At 44.0% G+C, this 21,396-nt stretch overlaps 1 protein-coding gene across 1 annotated transcript in view; it reads right to left on the bottom strand.

The window, feature by feature from the left end:
- Positions 1–322: 322 nt before the first annotated feature.
- The window catches only part of SHB (SH2 domain containing adaptor protein B), a 93,647-nt gene continuing 72,573 nt past the window's right edge, over positions 323–21,396 (bottom strand). The window contains exons 6-7 of the mRNA XM_074856457.1: positions 12,955–13,178; positions 323–1,065 (exon numbers count right to left, since the gene is read on the bottom strand). Coding sequence (XP_074712558.1) covers positions 12,995–13,178 — 184 coding nt within the window. The 3' untranslated portion in view covers positions 323–1,065; positions 12,955–12,994. The remainder of the gene's footprint in view (positions 1,066–12,954; positions 13,179–21,396) is intronic.

The raw sequence follows: 21,396 nt of genomic DNA, 5'->3' as shown, positions 1-21,396 counted from the left end.
GCTGTGGGGGACAGGAGAGGGGAACATGAGAAGAGAGGAATAAGGGTCACTAGCTGTGGGAGGGGCTCCACTTCTGGAGGAGTTTTCTCACGCTATGCCCTTATATCAAACATGACCCCACCACAGGCCAAGCCAGGGGAAGTCTTCACAAGTTTGGGAAAGACTGGGTTCTTTCCAGCCCCTTCCCCTGCAGCCCAGCACACTTCAGCCCCTCCAGAGTCTTGGGGGCTGCACTGTCTGACTGGCTTCGTCAAGACCGAATGGGCTGGGAGTGGCCTGGTGTGGCTAGTCTGGAGAACATGAAATAAAATAAAAGACAACATTTTCATTCTCGCATCAAAACATGTATTTTTTTTAATTTTCCAAAACTGTAACCAAATTATTTGGCATTTAGATTTGAGCTTTTCCAGTTGGTGGCAGAAAGAGGAGGAATGGGAAATTAAGATGAAGGAAGGAAAGGAGAAAAGCAGTTGGAAAGACAAACTGAAATGACCACAAGCAGGTGAAACACAGTTTCTGTTTTCTTTGTTGATGCTGTTGAAATAACCCAAATGATAGAATACAGTAAAAAGAAAATATGATGAAAAAACTCAAATATGATGAACATTAATAATAAGCATAAATTTAAAAAGAAAAATTACAATAGTCCCTGGTATGATTGTGCTGGACTTGGTTAATGTGTCGTTTCTTTAAAAGCAGGAAAACTTTGTTTTGCACATGAACCAGCCTCCTTTTTCAGCTGTTGGGTGGCACATGGTTGTAAATTGAAGAAACGCAAACTGTGACAGAAGGATGCACACAGGAGCAGTGAACAGCTCCATGTTGAAAAAACACAGCATCTCCAGTGATCCCAGAATAATGTCACAATGTGTACTTTCAGGAAGGCATTGGGCTTTGCAGAATGTTGAGAAAATGAAGGTAACTAGAGCTACATCTAAGAACTCCACAAATCAGTTTGCAGCATGTCTGATGGTGCAGGGAAGGGCTCTGTCCTGCAGCCAAGATGGTGATTGATGCTGTGTTGGTTGTTCTGTGTGTTCCAGCTCCCTGGCAACACCTTCAGTGCTACACAGGTTTGGAAACAACGACAATCAAACAAAAAAAACTCAGAAGTAACAAGGCAAAAAGCAGTTGACCCTAATTTGCATTATTTTACATTTTAGAAATAACCAAAGGTATGGTTCCACTCTCATTTGCAGAGACTTGAATAAGGAGAAATTGAAACTAATGCAGTGAAATGAAAAAAGGACAAGCAGAATTCAACAGGGACTCAACAGATATGAAAGGAGCCAAAGTTCAAGTTTCAAGGTCAACAGTTTTGCGTTGAGCCTCTCATCTGCTGAATCATCTGGAATCTGACCTGAAACAACCTCCACAGACACACAGACACTGGCAGAATGTAGTTAGCCATTTGATATAATTACACAGGGAAGCTCTCTTTGAACAAGCAAACAAACAAGCAAGCAAACAAAACCCCACCAACCAACCAAAACAACTTTCATAATTGTAAGCCTTCTTCTCAATCTCATGAAATTAAATTTAGGAAATACTGTAACAGGAAAAACCACACTGCACATAGTCCCTCTTGAGCAGAATTTCTCCCTGCCTAGGTTTCCACCTCCCCAGAATCAGCGATGTAAAAAAAAAAAAAAAAAAGTTGAACCAATCACCAGGTTACTAGAATTGTCCTAGACTAACTGAGGACACACAGAAATATTGTTTCTGGTGCCACCAGAAAAATTACAGCAAACAGGAAGGAAGAACAAGGCAAAGTTGGAAGAATGCTTCTATCTCCAACTGCATGTTAAAGGGCTATTTCAAAGTGTATTGTTCTTCACTGAAATGCAATCACACATCCAGGAAAAACACCCCTACAAGTGGCCTTGTTCAGGCTGCAATTACAGTCACCTAACTAAGAAGTGAGTTTCTGAATTGGTGAAGTTGAACTGCTTTAGAATTACAAGTTACAGCATAGTAGATTCTGTGAGTGTGGATGTACTCAAACCATTGAAAAGAGTGAAGAAAAATAGCTGGCAGGAGATAAAAAGGAAAAAAAGAAAACCACTGAACTAGGTAAATGGTAATGAGGGCTCTTTCCTGCTCAGAGTGTGGTCACCACTCATCCAGGGTTCCAATATTGTGTTGAAACTTCTGACATATTTTCCTGCTCCCACAGTTGTCTTTTTAGAAAATATTTCTTTTTTTTTTTCATGGACGAGGGTAAGCCTGCTACCCCACCATGGCAGAGGATTGCAGTGACCAAGATGGAGAACATGCAGAGGCCTGTCATTTCTCTTGCTCTTTCACACCACTATTTCTTCCACTTCTGCTACAGCAGCATGTGATGTGTGTCAAGTGTCACACTGAAGCATCTTGATATCAACCTAATATCTAGGGAACTAGATATACTAGGAACTAGGGGACTAGGGAAGTGATTGTCCCCCTGTACTTGGCACTGGTGAAACTGCACCTTGACTACTATGTTCAGTTTTGGGCCCCTCACTACAAGAAAGATATTGAGGTGCTGCAGCCCATCCGAAGAAGAGGAACAAAGCTGGTGAAGGGTCTAGAGCAGCTGAGGAAACCGGGGTTGTTGAGTCTGGAGAGAAGGAGGGTGAGGGGAGACCTTATCACTCTCTACAACTGCATGAAAGGAGGTTGTAACGAGGTGATGTTCAGTCTCTTTTCCCAAGTAGGAAGTGAGAGGATAACAGGAAATGGCCTCAAGTTGCACCAGGGGTGGTTTAGATCGACTATTAGGAAAACTTTATGCACCTAAGGGGTTATCAAGCATTGGAACAGGCTATCCAGGGAAGTGGTTGAGTCACTGTCACTGGAGGTATTTAAAAGGTGTGTAGATGTGGCACTTAGGGACATGATTTGGTTGTGGGCTGGTAGTGTTAGGTTAAAGGTTGGACTTGATGATCTTAAGGGTCTTTTCGAACCTAAATGATTGTATGATTCTATAAAAGCAAGAATATTCTCCATGTGTGGACAGAACAGACAGATGGCAAAATCTTACAGGCCATTCTCTCCATTAATGAAGCTAATTAATGGAGCTAATTAGTAAGATCATTTCAGAGGAAAGTTACTTCATTTGTGCTGTAAGGAGATGATGAATGAACAGCAAAAATCAAAGACACACAAATTACTTTCACAGAACTGATGATATCCAGATGGAAAACATGGAGGTATCAGAATAGGTAGCTGCTTCCAGGGCTTCAACTCCGAGTCTGTCCTGGCCATATGAAGTCACTATCTAGAATCCTTTTTATTATAATGATTTAATAAAATTGTATCACATATATTTGTATTTTGAAATAATTAACAATAATTAACAATAGTTAATTAATAAGGAACAGGTTGCTCAGGACTGGTTGTTACAGTTTAAGACCAAATTGACAGTGCAGAGACTAAACGGAGTCAGATACCAAAACACTCTAGTCATGGATATGTGGGTGTTAACACAGACAGTAATATGACTTCCCTGTTCCACAGGACAGATTGTAGAGTGCAGGAGAGAAGTTGCATTGGTCACTGTAGCAGTTCCTGACATAACTTGCTTGCCCTGTGTGGGAGACCACATGTTCTGGGAGAGAAGTCAGATGATTCAGTGTAGTAGTTCCAGGCCTCCTGTGCATAGTCTAGATGTAAGGATGTGGGGTCTCCTCTGTTTCTCCCCAGGTATTCCTGTAATCTTCCCATTTTGTCTCCGGGGTTTCTTCTTGAGGTCTGTTCTGAGTCTCTGGATTCTCCCCAGGTTTTTCTAGTCTCTCCCCACATTGTTTCTCTCTGGGCTCTCTCTTGGAAGTCTCTTCTAGGTCTCTCTTGAGTGATGCTGGACAATACCAGTTATAGACTGATAGAGAATGTCCGATTTCTGATTTGCTCATCCAAATTCTCTCAGTGTCTCACACTTGGCCGTTGCCACCCTGGCATTCACAATCTGCCCTTTCTAAAAGTATCTCCACACTTTCTCCATGACACATTTGCAACTTTCATACAATAAACAGGTTGCTTACTCTTAAATTTTTCCCCTATTCTTCACTATTCATATATAGCTAAATTTCAGCCAGGCCCAACCCATATCACCTGCCACACAATTTAGCCCATACACAATCCTGTAACTCTTCCCACAGATTCATTCCACGTAATCATCAGCGTTTTCCAGTCATTCCCATGGCTTGTGCCACTAAGTAGGTTTCCAACCACCCTGTTGATATTTCTAACGTGGCTAAGACCACCATTCCTTGGAGGCAGACTTAGGAGTGGGTTAATACAGTCAGCTTGCCAACAAGCTTCACCAAATGGTGAGACTATGCTTTCACCCTGGGGTAGTCGATTCCAGGTGCACTGGACTCCTTCCTAGGTGAAAGCAAACTGGTCTATGACCTTCCATTATGGGAACAGAAAAAAATGTGTTGGCTATGTCAGTGCTGGCATACCATTTTATTACTTCTGCCTTCAACTCTTAGTACAGCTGGAGTACATCTCTTAAACCAAAACCTGAAATTACTCCCCTATTGTTGTCTACTTCCTTGTAACTAAAGTTTAGCCAAGTCCAACCCAGGTCAACTGCCATGCTGCCCAAAAAAACAAAGCTTGTTTACAAATGTGCATTGTGGCTAGGTCTGTGTACTGTTCCATACGCCTCCCAATACTAAACGCAGTGCCTTGCTCCAAGCCCACTTTGACAGGCTGCTGCCTGCTGCCGGTTCAAACCAAATGGTAGTGATGAAGATGGAGAAGGTGGCAGAAGAGGCCTAAGCAAACTCCCACCGTCCATCAGATTGACTGACAGCAGAAAGGCTCTGCTAAAATGCCTACCACCCAATCCCCCCCACTGAGTTTGCACCACCAGAACACCATTAGTGGGCTCCACTGATACCTTCCAGAATTCCCATTGGGAAACTAGAGAGCAATACAGGAGAAAGAGCTCAACCCACCAGCAGCCTGAGGTAATGAAAAGCACCAGATTAGAAGTAGCAGCAACATTCCTTCCCTTGCAGGCCAGGTATCCTGGCCTTTTGCCTTCTCTTCTTCCAGCTAAACCAGCCTGATTCCCACTCCTAGTCCTAATACTTCACGTGTTCTAACCCCCAGACCGTCCTAAGGGCCCTGATATAGACTTATTTCAGTTTGTTGACATCTCTCCTTGTACCTGGAGGCACCCAAACTAGACACAGTATCCAGACGCAGCCTCACCAATGCTCTCTAGAGGAAATAATCACTTTCTTCCACCTGCTGGCTATACTTCCACTACACAGTCTTGACTGCAGTAGGCCTTCATGACTGCAAAGGCAGACTGCTGACTCCTTGATACTCTTCTCCCACTGGTGACCCTCCTTTTGCAAGTCTGTCCTTTTGCAAGGGGTCAGTGCATCCCAATGCAGGACTGCCTTTGCCTTTTTAGCCTTGTACACTTTGACCTTTAGCTGACTGGTAAACAGTCCTCTTCTGGTAGCAAAATGTCTTGACTCAAAAGAGGGGAGATGCGGATATCAGCCCCCCAAAGTTACTTCTCTGAGTAGTGAGGCTGGAAGTAGGAACTTCGAGATTTTTTGTGGCTTGACAGTACTATAGACTATGCTGTAGTAATTGCATGCCGCATCAGCTTTGTTTATCGGCAGGCATTGAGGGCCCTGTGTGCCACTTGAGGCAATACCAGGACCAAGGAAAGCTCTGATAGTCTGTCACAGAATGCAACATTTTGCTTTTCCTATGATACTACTGCAGATATCAACACTTAACTGTTACCTGTATCCAATGCAATGTCACAGTAATACCAGTTTCCAAACAAGCTTCGAAGGAAAATGGAGCCCTGCAAAGCTGCAATTAAGCTACTGTATTTGTGTCTTTGAACTGTCAGCAGCAATAAATCCAATCCAGGGACTGGAAGATACCTGAGAAAGCATAGGCAATGTTTGGATTGATCTCACTGAACTAACTACAAGGTCCAGAGCACTGACATCAACAAAGCAACTCTGAATTGTGGGTACATGGTTCTCAGAGTAAGCTCAAGGCCTGAGACAGGCAATGACATGCTGCAAAAAATGGAACTGTACATGGTCATCTCTTGCAACCTGTGAACATCCTTTTTCATTAGGACTTCGATTTGCTTCATTTCAGGCCAATAACTTTGTTCAGCTGCTGACATTTCTTTCCTTCCTTTCTTCTTCCCTACTTACTGGGGACTCCACCAAGAGGTAATAAAAGGAAGCAATTTGCAGTACTTAATGTGGGATCATTGCAGATCATTAAAAAGGAAAGAACGTACAAAACCCAGTTGACTTTCCACTGTTCATTCCTTTCTCCCCTTGCTCAGACCAGGAGTGAAGACAGGCCTGTTTCAATTCTGTTTTGTTTTTTCCCTTCTCCAAGGAGCTAGTGCAGCAGTGTGTTGGGTGCGTTTTATTTATTTACTTATTTAAACAAGTGTTAAGACCTTGCTTGTTCTGTTCAGGCACCACCCTAGGTACAACCTGAGGACAGCATGGATAACAGCAGGACAGGACCAACTGAGTAACCCAGAGTGTAGCTTTGCAGTGCAGCAGGGTGAATATGGAATCAGAGCCTGGATGAAAGATGGCATTTCACAGAATCATAGAATCATTCAGGTTAGAAAAGACCCTTGGGATCATCGAGTCCAACCATCAGCCCTACTCTACAAAGTTCTCCCCTACACCATATCCCCCAACATCTCATCTAAACGACCCTTAAACACATCCAGGGATGGTGACTCCACCACCTCCCTGGGCAGCCTATTCCACTGTCTGACCAATCTTTCTGTGAAAAATTTTTTCCTAATGTCCAGTCTAAACCTCCTCTGTTGCAGTTTAAAGCCATTCCCTATTGTTCTGTCACTAATCACCTGGGAGAAGAGACCAGCACCAACCTCTCTACAATGTCCTTTCAGGTAGCTGTAGAGAGTGATGACATCTCCCCTTAGCCTTCTCCTCCTCAAACAGTCCCAGCTCCTTCAATCGCTCCTCATAGGATCTGTTCTCCAGGCCCTTCACCAGCTTCATTGCCCTCCTCTGCACTCACTCCAGCACCTTGATATCTCTCTCATATTGAGATGCCAAAACTGGACACAATACTCCAGGTGTGGCCTCACCAGTGCAGAGTACAGGGGGACTATCACCTCCCTACTTCTGCTGGTCACACTGTTTCTAATACAAGCCAGGATGCCATTGGCTTTCTTGGCCACCTGGGCACACTGCTGGCTCATGTTCAGCTGCTTGTCAATTAGAACATCCAGACCCTTTTCTTCCAGACACCTCTCCAGCCACACCTCCCCAAGCCTGAAGCGATGCATGGGGTTGCTGTGGCCCAAGTGCAGGACCTGCACTTGGCCTTGTTGAAGCTCATCCCGTTAACATTGGCCCACCGATCCAATCTATCCAAGTCTCTCTGTAGAGCCTTCCTATCTTCATGCAGATCAACACTCTCACTTAACTTCTGTCATCTGAAAACTTACTGATGATACACTCTATGTCCTTATCAAGATCGTCAATAAAGATGTTGAACAGAAATGGTCCCAACACCGAGCCCTGAGGAACACCACTTGTGGCTGGCCGCCAGCTGGATTTAGCTCCATTGACCACCACTGTCTGGCACTGTCCATCCAGCCAGTGCTTGGATCCAGCAGACCGTGCGCTCATCCGGGCCATGAGCAGCCAGTTTTTTTATAAGATTTCTATGGGGAACTGTCGAATGCTTTTTGAAAATCCAGGTAGACAATATCCACAGCTTTTCCCTTGTCCAATAGTCAGGTCATCTTGTCATAGAAGGAGATCAGGTTTGTCAGGCAGGACCTGCCTTTCATAAACCCATGCTGACTAGGCCTGATCCCCTGGTTGCCCATTATATGACTTGTAATGGCACTCAAGATGATCTGTTCCATGACCTTCCCTGGTACTGAGGTCAGACTGACCGGTCTATAGTTTCCTGGATCCTCCTTTCTGCCTCTTTTGTAGATGGGTGTCACATTTGCCACCCTCCAGTCCAATGGGACCTCCTCAGTTAGCCATGACTTCAGGTGAATCATGGAAAGCGGCTTGGCGAGCACATCTGCCAACTCTTTCAGCACCCTTGGGTGTAACCTGTCCAGTCCCACAGACTTGTGTGCATCCAAGTGGTGTAGCAGGTCTCTGACCACTTCCTCTTTCATTGTGATGACCTCATTCTGCTTCCCCTCCCCATCTCCCAGCTCATGAGGCTGGGTGTCCAGGGAACAGCCAGTTCCACTGCTAAAGACTGAGGCAAAGTAGGCATTGAGCAACTCATCCTTTGTTACTATGTTTCCCTCTGCATCCAATAAATGAGGGAGATTTTCCCTAATCATCCTTTTGTTGTTAATGAATTTATAGAACCATTTTTTACTATCTTTAAGAGCTGTAGCCAGGTTGAGCTCTAGCTGTGCTTTGGCTCTCCTAATGTTCTCCCTGCATCATCTTTATAGTTTTCATGAGAGACCTGCCCCCTCTTCCAAAGGTCCTTTTGTTCTTGAGATCCAGCCAAAGGTCCCTGTTTAGCCAGGCCGATCTCCTTCCCCACCTGCTTGTTTTTCGGCACGCGGGAACAGCCTGCTCCTGTGCCTTTAAGACTTCTCTCTTGAAGTATGTCCAGCCTTCCTGGACTCCCATATCCTTCAGGGCAGCCTCCCAAGGGATTTTGTTAATCAGTCTCTTGAACACGTCAAAGTTTGCCCTCCAGAAGTCTAAGGTGGCAGTTTTACTAACCCTTATTTGCAGCCTCCACCAACATCGCCACACAGTGTTTGTGTTGCCAACTTGAGCAATGACAACAAGAGAAAGGGCAAATCCTGAACCTCATTTGGATGGCGAGGAACAGCACATAAATGTGTTATCCTCCAAACAGCAACCGGTTTTCCTCAGAACATAGACTCAGGCCACGGTCTTTGAGAAGCTGGAAATGTGTGGTTTGTACCTTTACACTTAAGAGAGCCCTGCACTTTGCATCTCTAAAGACTTAATTTCAGAGTCTGAGAATAAACTATTATCAAGTGCAGAACACATAGTGATAATTGTACTTCCACAAACTGTAACAATTTTTCCAATTATGGAAGGAGCTGTGAGATGTAATCTTGGCCACTAAAACTCTCCTACCCATCATACAGATGTTCGCAGTTCAGGGGCTTTAATCACAATGTGAAATACTCATCAGAATAGAAGCCTAATTAACACTTCTTATAAAGTCTGCAAAATGTGATTCACCAGTGTTACACTGTATACAGCAATAACAGCATTCCTTGAGCACCTCAAGCAATGGGACAGCAATATTGTAAAAGACTGTGTCAGACTGTATCAGCTGTTTGTCTCGGCATTGCTGCTGTCGGACTGTGTCAGTTGTTTGTCTTGGCATTGCTGCTGCACCACTACCACTTCCTGCCTCAGCATCCTCTTGCTGTGAAGAAGTACACTCTGAAGAAGATGAAATGTCCTCGAAGAAACCACAGTATCCACGTGAAGCTGGAACAACGACATCCTTCGTAGCATCTACCAAGCTGCGCTCACATGCAAGGCCAGATGAAGAGGAAATCAGAGTGAGGAAGACGTGCAGAGGCTGAAGGCATTGCAGGTCGACCCCTCCCCGGCATGACCACTGTAAACACCTGGGTGTGTGCGCATGGAGGAACATGGGGCAGAGAGTATGATAATGAGCTCTGTGAAGATGGCTGGACTCTTCAAAGAAATTGTGGGGACTGGGACAATAAAAGGACTGCGTACTCTTCTCTCAGTGAATTCCCCATCACCTGCACTGAGACCAAACCAACAGGACACCACTGGATTTGTGGTGGTGGTAACTGATCTTGCTGCATCTATTCTGTTTGCTTGCTTCGTTGTTTTGACCTTTTCTGCTTCTCTCTGTCCTATCACTATTACCTCATGTTATAGGAATAAAGTTTAAAAGGTTGTACGGCATCTGACCTCATTTGTGTCTTAATTTCACTCCTGGGATCATATAAGAACCCGCCCCAATATTGGATTGGAACAAATGTCATTCACACACACACCTGTGTTGTTTTGCATCTTGCAAAGGTGCACACTGTCAAGAGAAATACTCAGGGCAGAACTGAGCCATATGATTTTCCAGACTCCAAATCAGATTACAGCCTAATGATTAGTTTACACAGTTAAGACACACAAACACAAGTAGTTCTGAAAGGCCGCTTCAGCTATTAGCTGTTCACAAGACAATCTGAGTACACTTTGACAATTAGAGGAAGGTAAATAATTTTTTTAAAAATAAACTTTTAATATGCTATATAGGCATGATTGCTACAAGATCTTCCACCTAAATGCAATACTATAGACTGCAACACGCCACAGTTTCACTGTTAATTAAAAAGTCTGGGAAGAATACTCCTTCACTGGGAAAATACCATACAATCACTTAAATAAACAAAGACAACAATACAGTGCAAACAAAATCCTGGTTTTGTTTACTGTGCAATTAATGAGTACTTTCTAAAAGTCTTTTTAAAAAATAATCAAAAAACCTTCCTACAGACAATCAACATTTTCTGAGATGATTTTCTCTTGCTGAACCAAGAACCCTGATCTGATCCTTGAAGCTGTAATAAACTGTATACACATTTGTATGATGCATATTGACCTGATCTGTATGAAGCAAGGGATCCCAACCCACAATCTGCAGACAGCAATAAAGTGGCACCTGCTGCCTTCAGCTGACTTTCAATTAGGCCCATGACAAGAAAGATTTGGTACAACAGTCATCTCCATGAGCTAAAGCCAATGTGCTTAAGGAAGTCTGGCAAGGCCTTGGTTAACAATGTTGTTGGTTTCTACTGGTAATTGCTGTTAGAGTAGGGGCTTATTTTTCCATTACAGAAGAAAAACAGGCTACAGAACAGCAACAATGCCAGATTCTCAAAACTGCACTTCAACATGCAAAAGAAGAAATGTGACATATCCCTGTCCCAAGGGGCCTGATGGAGTTGCCAGAGCCCACACAGGCAAAGACTCAGACAGCAGGTGATGCAATCTGATTCCTAATCTCTGTGAGCTCTACCACCTTCATGAACTCCTGCTCTGGTGAGAGAAGAATATACTAATTTAAAAGTGTCTGTATGCTCTTGCCAATTGGGTGATGTTAAGATAAGAATGAAGAACTCTGCAAAGACTTTAGGGAAATATAAAGCGCATGTAGGTAAGTACATGAAAAAGGGGATGTTTGGTTTCACCTGGAACATTGTCTCTTTGTAGTCCATTGTGATACCCTTCTCTCAGAAAACCAGTAAGAAACTATTCCAATAAAGCTTCAACTCTGGGTGAGGTAGGGACAGTTTGACCCACTACTATTGCTGCACAGAATGGCACTCCACTCCTTTTCAAACTGTGCTGGATATCATATAAAGAACAAGGCAGGCTTTAAAGGGAAGCAGAACATTCATCACTGATGACATTATATGGAGCATCCTTGAGGTCCTGATCAGATTATACAATACAATGAAGCACTACTTTTAAAGGCAGTAAGTCGTTATCTCATTACAATTTTCAGATTTGCACTTCTTTCTAAGCATAGATAAAAGGGAACAGTAGGTAAGAAAGCTGAACTAAATAACACACAATTTCACAGTCCTATTGCAGTCTATAAAATACATAAACTGCATATGACCCGTTTGCTACTACAATAGCTGATGGGTTAATGCACAACATTCTAGACATAGGTGGGAGATGGTACAAAGTGAGGACTACCAGGCTATTGATTCCCCAGTTCCAATTTCTGCACAATTATATCTTTTTCATTTATCCCATTCAATGAGCACACAGAGCATGCAGAAAATATCTCTCAAGTGGATGGGCACTGAGTTGACACGACTAAGGTACAGAGCAGCTTCTGCAGTGCTGGCTGACAGTGACTGAAATGCAGCAGGAGGCTTATGGTTATGGTGAAAATGAACACTGTCCAGAAGGTATGTGTCAAGGGATCGTGTTTTAAGAATGTCTTGGCACACCAGAAAAACAAATTCTGCTCTGCTGCATACCGCAGTTCTCATTTATAAAGCTGTAAATACCATCTTATGGAATGACAGTGTGACACGGCCTTGTTAGTCTGCTAACTTAGTAGGACAAGTGTTTGATCCAGATGAATGAACAAATGAAGATTTTGCCTCCTAAAGCTTTATAAAAGCCTTCAACCACCCTCATGCATAAATAATAACCCATATATAAAAATGAATCTTTCTCAACTACTTAAAACATTACAGTGTAACTGCCCCAAACAGAATTAGCTGTCCGCATCTATGAATGAAACTTGGAAATGAATACAGTACCCCTTAAGAGATTATTGTACCAATAAGGATAAAAATATATAACATACTACTTTTTAATTACATTTCCTATTCATAAATAATGTACCATGCTTTGCTCTCACAAAATTAAGATTGCGTGCCTAGTAAGAGTTCAACATTTGACTATCCCAAGAAACTGCATTAAAAAAAACCAAAACCCACCTAACTAAATGACCAGGGCCGCAGGGGCTTGCCTGCTAAGCAGCTCCTTCTCAGGTCCACCAAGAACACCCTAGGGTCCCTCAGAGTTAGCTTACTCTTTCACATGGAGAAGCTTCTCAGGGTAGCAAGAGAATAAAAGTTGCTGGTGTTTTATTGCTGAGAACTTGTTGATTCTTCTCAAAACATGAAGGAAGAACTTTCACTGGGAAGTACTTTCATTCACAGAGAAGCTCTGGGAAGGTTATCTCTTCTCCTTGCACTAAAATAAGATTTCTTTCTCTTATGTAGAAGCACAGTTCTAGAGGCATGCTGCAGCATAAGAGTGCCATATATGCAGTCCAATACACAACTTTGCAGAGTGCCCACATTCCCAAGACTAAAGGCTGCCACTCTCCATCATCACAGACTCAAGCACTGAATTTCAACAATAAATTCTGTGCAACCCAGCTTACCTCTCACTTCCTGTCCACAGGAAGCAGTGACACTAAGTTATTAGAGGGTCCGCACAGCCACAGGGTAAAGCAGTGACAAGTGTTCTGCTCCTTTGATAGGCAGCTTTTTTGTGGTGTAGTAGTGTATAACTTCAGGAACACTGTTGAAGGGAGGGCTGTTCTGACCCAGAATGTACTTCTCTTTGGTTTTCATCAGTTTCATGTGCATAAAACCTTGATTACTCCTGCAAGGAAAGCAAAGCGTTAGTTCATGCTTATGTATAGGGAAGAGGGGAGCAGCACCATGACAGGTTCTCCCCTTCATGATATAGGGGAATGTAGGAGAACAAAATGCAAGTAGTTGCTGAATGACAGGCCAAGACAGCAGCCAAACTCTCACAGACAGTGACTGCTAGCTGCAAAACCCCATGGACAGTCCAACACAAAGGCAACCTAAGTTAGTACTGTTTTCACCAGCTGTGCTGTCTGGATCCAGGTGCAAGGCTGTCTTACCCTGGAATTGATCCAGAAGTGTGCCAAAGGACAACCCCTTTCCTGTCTCCCCGCAACATTTTCCTGTGAACATTTACTCTTTGCTACAGCCAATCATTACTTCTGGACAAAAAGGTATCATTGGTTTCGGCCTGTCAGAGGTCTGAGACTCTCTTCATAGACACGTAGGCAGGCCATGAGCCTCACTCAGATGAGGCAAGGCCTGCCCTGTCCTGTCAAGAGACCTCAGGACAGACCACACCCATCCTACCCTGGCAGCAACTGCCCAGAATATGGCTATGTGCAGAACCTGGTGGCTTCATCTGGGAAAACTTCCTCAGATGAGCCCATTCCCAAGATTAATGGCAAAAAGACTTTCACCTGCACTGTACTGAGGAAAGCCTGCTATCCTGTAGCCTTTCTGCAGGCAGAAATCAGCCTGTGACTTCCACACCCAGAAGCATTCAATTCCTAGGTGACCTGCCTGCCTGCACAGTACGCTGCCTCTTTGAGGGAAGGCTCATGTTTACATAGGGAAGAAAAGAGTGGCATAGTAACTGCCCTGTCAGCTCCTGCAAAAGCAACTCATCCAACATAATGCCACTCTGATGGATAGCACCTACACTGTCATATAGTACAGCAGGTGGTATTCATCCTATAGTACAGGAGCTGATATCATCTGTTAACAGTAGTAACCCTTCAGTGTCTGCTGTCTTTAGCATGCCATAGAGGCTAGTTTAAGAGTGTAGAGTTTAGCCAGGACAAAACAAGAGCAAAGGACAGCTCCTACACTTCAAAATGTTAAATGAGGTCTAGAGGCTTTTTATAGCTTGCTTAATGTCCCTCTCCCAAATTTTCTGGCTCCAAACCACTGTTTCTTCCAGGTGTGTCCAGGGAAAAGACAATAGTATTAAAACTGGAGTCGGTCTGTGTGAACAAGGAAAACCCGTTTAAGATGACACAGAAAACTACAGTGGGAAAATCATGCCATGTTAAAAGCAGCTTCTCTAAAATCTGCCACTTTCTAGTTAGCAGGTGCAGCATTCCCTCCCAAGTGCCTGTAGTACAATCAAGCTCCTATCTTTCAGATGTGTTCAGCAATTCACTGATGAAGTGACCTTTTCTGGTGAGCGGAAATCATGGCAGGCACTACATGTTTAAAATCTTGCTTTAAATATCAATTTCTTAGCATAAAAGCCCAAATCTCTTCTGAATTATAATTTCTCTCTAAATTATTTCCTTTAAACAAGGGTGCATCTTTACATACTTTATTATGAGGACAAATGTGTTATTTCCTTCCTTCAGTTCACTACACATCTGCTTTGCTACAAAATGCCCTAGAAGTGTGCAGATGAATTAATGGAATCACAGGCGCATACTAAATTCAGGAGTATGGCAATAACTGGAGAACAATCTACCAAGTGCACTTTAATGCAGAAAGGGCAAGGACACATGCAAGAAAACACATATAATGTAAACAAACTCCTAAAAGCCATGTATTCATGACAGACAGCTATTGCCTCCTGTTGTGGTTTAACCCCAGTCAGCAACTAAACACCACGCAGTTGTTCACTTGCTCCTCCCTCCTCCCAGTGGGATGGGGAGGAGAATCAAAAAAAAAAAAAAGAAGGAAAACTTGTGGGTTGAGACAAGAACAGTTTAATAACTAAAATAATAATAATAAAATAATAACTGTAATGAAAAGGAAAATCATAAAAGAGAGAGAGAGAAAAATAAAACAACAACACAAGTGATGCACAATGCAATTTCTCACCACCTGCTGACTGATGCCCTAGCAGAAATCTACCTCCCAGCAAACTCCCCCCAGTTTATATGCTGAGCATGATGTTCCATGGTATGGAATATCCCTTTGGCTAGTTCAGGTCAGCTGTTGTCCTGGTTTAGCCAGGATAGGGTTAAGTTTCCCCAGCAGTGGGGGGGAAGCTCTAGCCAGGTTATTCATATACCATGCTGACGTCACGTCCAGGCGCCAGAGCGCAGGAAGAATCGGTGATCACGCGGGTTGGCGCAGCCGCTTCTCTCACTGCTGTGTTGGTAGATATCTTGCTCTGTCCATTGTTATTACTGTTATTGTTATTGTTTGTTGTGTTGCTGTTGCACTGTTGTATTAAACCTCTCTTTATCTCAGCCCTGGGGCTTTGCATCTCACTCCCTTTGTGGGGGAGGAGCAGCGGCCGCGTGGTCTCAGACCCCGGCAGTGGCTAAACCACAACAGCTGTCTTGGCCATGCTCCCTCCCAGCTTCTTGTACATCTGCTTGCTGGCAGACCAAGGGAAACTGAAAAACCCTTAACTTAGGATAAGTGCTACCTAGTAAGAACTAAACATCTGTGTGTTATCAACATTATTCTCATCCTAAATCCAAAACACAGCACTGTACCATCATCTACTAGGAAGAAAACTAACTCTATCACAGCTGAAACCAGGACACTTCCCTAATAAGGACATTTGTAGATACTTAGGTTTGGGTAAGTACATAGTCATTGAGCTTACAGTATGTGATGTCTATGGCTACCAGAATTCCACAAATGAACAAAAAGCATCTCTTCTGTTTCATGACAGGTCAGCCTTTTGGGAGGCCACACTGTTTGTGAAGGTGAGTAAAGAATAATGTGACCTAGAAGTTATGGATAGCAGCTTAATGGAATTCAACCAAGGCAAATAGAAAGCTTCTGCCATTGGGATGGAATAAACCCAGGCAGCAGTGCAAGCTGGGGCATGACTGGCCAGAAAAAGAACTATGTTGGACAGGACACAGAACATGATTCAACAGTCTGCCCATGAAGGCCTACTGCAGCCTAGATGGTGTAGCAAAAGTGTAGCCCGCTGCTGGAAGAAAGTGAGTACTTCCTCTACAGAGAACTGGTGAGGCTGCATCTGTATCTATAACCGTAACTGGTGTGAGGGTCCCCCATAAAAAAGAAAAGTCAACACTGGAGCAAGTCCAGAGCAGGGCCACTAAACATGGTCTGGGGCTGGGACCACATGATGTACAATGATAGGTTGAGGGAAATGTGTCTGTTCAGTATGGAGAAGAAAAGGTGAGATGAAGGGTGTCAGGTTGCAGTCATTCATTGCCTAAATGGCAGTGTTACAGAGAAGATGGAAGTTTCTCCAAATGAACAAGTAGAAGCTGCAGCAAAAAGAGTTCTCACCGGACATAGTGAAAAGCTTCTTCCTCATGAGAGTGGTGCAGCCCTGGGACCAGGCTCAGACAGGTCTCCATCCTCACAGGTTTGTCAAACTTGCCTGAACAAAGTACTCAGCAGCCTGATGAGTGTGTCCTACTTGGAGCAGGGGTTTGGACTACACACCTCCAGAGGTCCATTCCTAACTAGATCTCTCTAGGAGTATACCAGTAATCTTTACCATTTGTATATTTTCAGAAACCACTAAGTAGAGCTTCTAGTTCAACAACAATTTTGATTTGAAACATTTGTAAAAATTTACTATTAAAGAAAAAAGATCAAAAAAGAATCAAAGAAACCTGTGAAATTCAATTCCAGGACTCCTAAGTAAAACTTTCCTGAAATTGAAAATGTGGGGTTTGTGCAATTATTTTACAATTACTTGCACAATATAATCCACTTCCATTTCAAGCTAGGCACAAAACACTATTAAGGGGAAGACCTGCAAAGGGGACAAGTTTTGACACCTGAGAGGATCAAGAAAGTGAGAAGTCAATCCAATGTAATGGGAGACACTACAAGGTGCAGGCTGCATGGCAGATTGCTCACATCCTGCTGTTTGGATTTGCCCTTTGCCAATCAGCCATCAGGGATGACATCACTTTGCAACTCTGTAAAGAAATCTTGCAGTTATTGGAGACAAGACTGTAGACAAGCTGTTGTCCTGCGCGGAGGTCTATCCTAGTCTGACACAAGTGCTGAGAAGCCAGCTACCCTAAACTGGGCAGAAGAGCAACTACTGACTCCTGGAAGCAGGGAACATGATACTTTCCTGTATACTTGTGCATTCTAGAATAATGAAGTCTTCCCTATTCTATTCTATTCTATTCTATTCTATTCTATTCTATTCTATTCTATTCTATTCTATTCTATTCTATTCTATTCTGCTGCTTCAGCTCCTCTTGGACCAGTGTTCTGGCTTGGTAGTCAGAGCTTCAGACCATTTGCTTACAAACAAGGGAATATTTCTGCTATTTTTTCCCTTCACTGCAAAGCAGCAGAAACATGGCATGAACTAATAGTTCTGTAATCATATTGTTTCACCAAAGCACTGTCTATGGCTCATAGTGATGCTGCACAAGGCAGCTCCAGCAGTCCTACTTCTCAAAAGTTCTCTTCCTTTTATAAAACATGTTTGAAGATCAAGCTGCAACCACAGAGAAATCCTCAGCAGGTAATACATGTCATTAATGAATGCAATCTTTAATACAGTTCACAACAATGTTGGATATCACTCATTATCTATGAATAATACCATGAAATACTGATAATTAAATTGACCCTAGTAACAAAATCACCCACTCTGGAAAAGCAAGACATATATAAAGTATATGATAACATATTATATAATTTTGCAACTTCTGCTGCATCTTGTCATAAGCTAGTATGTACCTCTTACTTTTCCTGGTAATGCTCAATTAATTTTGCATTAAGAATATAGGGCAACACTTATACTAAATCAATTCCTTTCATGATAGATAACTTAAAAACACACGCATACAAAACTGATATGACTGGAGGTAAAAGGCTCACTCTCATCTCTCACAAACAAACACTCACAACCTCTCACAATTCCTGTTGGAGGGAAACAGTGACACCACCTGTGTGCACTGTGATCAGCTGGATGACCTACTCAGCCTGGTGGTGGAACTGAAAGAGATTGAAAGATTAAGAAGTATTAGGGAGTGTGAAAGGGAAATTGATTGGTGGAGTAGCACCTTAACACCCCTTAAGAAAAAGGAGCAAATGGAAGCTCCAAACGAGGCAGGTGATCCCTCATCCTTTTGTTACCAGGCAGAAGGAGGAGACCTGAAAGATGGGGGAGGCTGGAAACAGGTGCCTGCTCAGGGAGGCAGAAAAATCCCCTCACGACCTCCCTCACCTTCCACAGCATCCCTTCACAATAGATTTGGGGCCCTGGAACTTTTGAATGAAGTAGAAAAGGATGAAGAAAATGAGTCAAACAAGGAGGAAGATCAAGGTTCACCAAGGCTGGGTTGCTCTAGACCAGGTATTAAAACCAATTCTAAAAAGAACCCCAGAAGGGTCATTGTAGTGGGTGACTCCATTCTGAGGGGTGTCGAAGGTCCAATATGCAGACCAGACCCGCTTCACAGGGAAGTCTGCTGCCTTCCCTGGGGCCTGGGTAAAGGACCTCATAGCAAAACTCCCCACTCTAGTGAGGCCCCAGGACTACTATCCTCTCTTGATTTTTCAGGTAGGTAGCGACAATATTACCAAGAGAAGTCCTAAATCAATGAAGAGAGATTTCAGGGTCTTGGGGAAACTGGTTAACAGGTCAGGAGCACAAGTAGTGTTCTCCTCCATCCCTTCAGTTGTGGGGATGGATGAAGAAGATTACAGGAGAACTCAACAGATGAACTTGTGGCTCTGAGACTGGTGTTACCAGCAGAGCTCTGGATTTTTCAATCATGGGTTGGTATATAGGACACCAGACCTTTGGGCATTGGATGGGAAGCACCTGTCCCAGAGGGGGAAGAGGATCTTGGGGCAGGAGTTAGCTGAGCTCATTGAGAGAGCTTTAAACTAAATTTGAAGGGCCAGACAAAGAAGGAGAGGCAGTGGGGTGGCGCTGTATGATAGGGACTCTTATGATTGCTTTGAACACAAGTATAGTGAAGACAGGGTGGAGTGTCTTTGGATTAGAAAAAATTGGATATCATATTGGGAGTCTATTGTAGGCCCCCCCAACCAGGACAGAGAGGTGGATGAAATATTCTACAGGCACTTAGGAAAAATCTTATGATCGCTTGCCCTTGTTCTTGTGAGAGACTTTAGCTTCCCAGACATCTGCTGGAAAGACAACAGAGCAGAGAAGGACCAGTCCCAGAGATTCCTGGAATGTGTGGCAGATAACTTCCTGACACAGCTGGTGAGTGAAACAACCAGAGAAGGTGCCCTGCTGGATCTCCTCTTTGTGAACAGAGAAGGACTGGTGGATGATGTGGCAGTTGGAGGCCAACTAGGGCACAGCCATCATGAAATAATAGAGTTCTCTATTCTAAGAGAGGCCAGGAGAGAGGGAAGCAGAACTGACATCCTGGACTTCCAAAGGGCTGACTTTGTCTTGATTGGGCACCTGCTTGACAGGATCCCTTGGGAGACGGTCCTGATAGGGGTCCAGGAAGCCTGGACGCTCTTTAAGAAGGAAGTCTTCATGGCATGGGAGCAGGCAGTCCCCAGGTACTGTAAGAGAAGCCGGTAACGAGAAGACCACCCTGGCTGAACTGGGAGCTTTGGCTGCAACTCAGGGAGAAAAGGAGAGTTTACAGCCCTTGGAAGAAGGGGCTAGCCACTCACAATGATTACAAAGATGCTGTGAGGCTATGCAGGTGGAAATCAAGAGGTCTAAAGCCCACCTAGAAATTAATCTGGCTTCAGCAATCAAGGACAACAAGAAATGTTTCTATAAGTATGTGAGAAGCAAAAGAAAGACCAGGGAGAGCCTCCATCCCCTGCTAGACACAGGAGGAAACATCGTAACTAGCAACAAGGAAAAGGCTGAGGTCCTTAATGCCTTCTTTGCCTCAGTCTTTAATAACAAGACTGTAGGGAGTGGCGTTCGGAAGATCTTGCGATGCACGGAAGGAATAGCTGTAGCCCTCCCTTGTTACGAGGTAAGGTGATGGATAGGCTTGTAATGTTAAGGGCACACCCACGAAGGAGGTACTTGGTGAAGGTATATAGGTGAGATACACAGTTTAATAAACGGACATTTTGTATCCATCATATTGGTGTTTGTACTGATGTCCCCGTGAAGGTCTTAACCTCCTGCGGCATTAGTCTGCAATCTGAGCGCCACTGATATGTGGATTGGCAGGTTTAATGAGGCAGACTAATTGCGGTGTTGCAGTGTTAGTCTCTGCGACCTGAGCGCCACTGACACGTGGAGAGGCAGGTTCAAAGAGGCAGAGCTAACAGCAACACAAGACTAGTTGTACTGAGGGAATCCAGCCTCCTCAGCCAGAAGACAGAGACTGGGAGAATGACCCCCCCTGCATTCCAGGAGGAGATAGTCAGTGACCTACTGCATCACATAGACATACACAAGTCTATGGGACTGGATGGGATACACCTGAGAGTGCTGAAGGAGCTGGCTGGGGTCGCCAAGCCGCTTTCCATCATTTACCAGCAGTCCTGGCTGACTGGGGCGGTCCTGACATATTGGAAATCGGGCAATATGATGCCCATCTATAAGAAGGGTCGGAAGGATCATCCGGGAAATTACAGGCCTGTCAGCTTGATGTCGGTGCCCAGGAAGCTGATGGAGCAGCTCATCCTGAGTCCCATCCCACAACACATGTGGGACAACCAGATGATCAGGCCCAGTCAGCATGGGTTTATGAAAGGCAGGTCCTGCTTGACAAACCTGATCTCCTTCTACGGCAGGGCGACCTGCTTATTGGATGAGGGAAAGGCTGTGGATGTTGTCTACCTTGACTTTAGTAAGGCCTTTGACACCATTTCCCACAGCATTCTCCTGGAGAAACTGGCTGCTCGTGGCTTGGATGGGCACACGCTTTGCTGGGTAAAAAACTGTCTGGATGGCCGGGCCCAAAGAGTTGTGGTGAATGGAGTTAAATCCAGTTGGCAGCCGGTCATGAGTGGTGTCCCCCAGGGCTCAGTTTTGGGGCCACTCCTATTTAACAACTTTATTGATGACCTAGACGAGGGTATAGAGTGCACCCTCAGCAAGTTTGCAGACGACACCAAGTTGGGTGGGAGTGTTGATCGGCTCGAGG

Source organism: Strix uralensis, chromosome Z (assembly GCF_047716275.1).
Source record: "Strix uralensis isolate ZFMK-TIS-50842 chromosome Z, bStrUra1, whole genome shotgun sequence".
Lineage (NCBI taxonomy): Eukaryota > Metazoa > Chordata > Aves > Strigiformes > Strigidae > Strix > Strix uralensis.
This window is presented reverse-complemented; position numbering and strand designations above follow the sequence as displayed.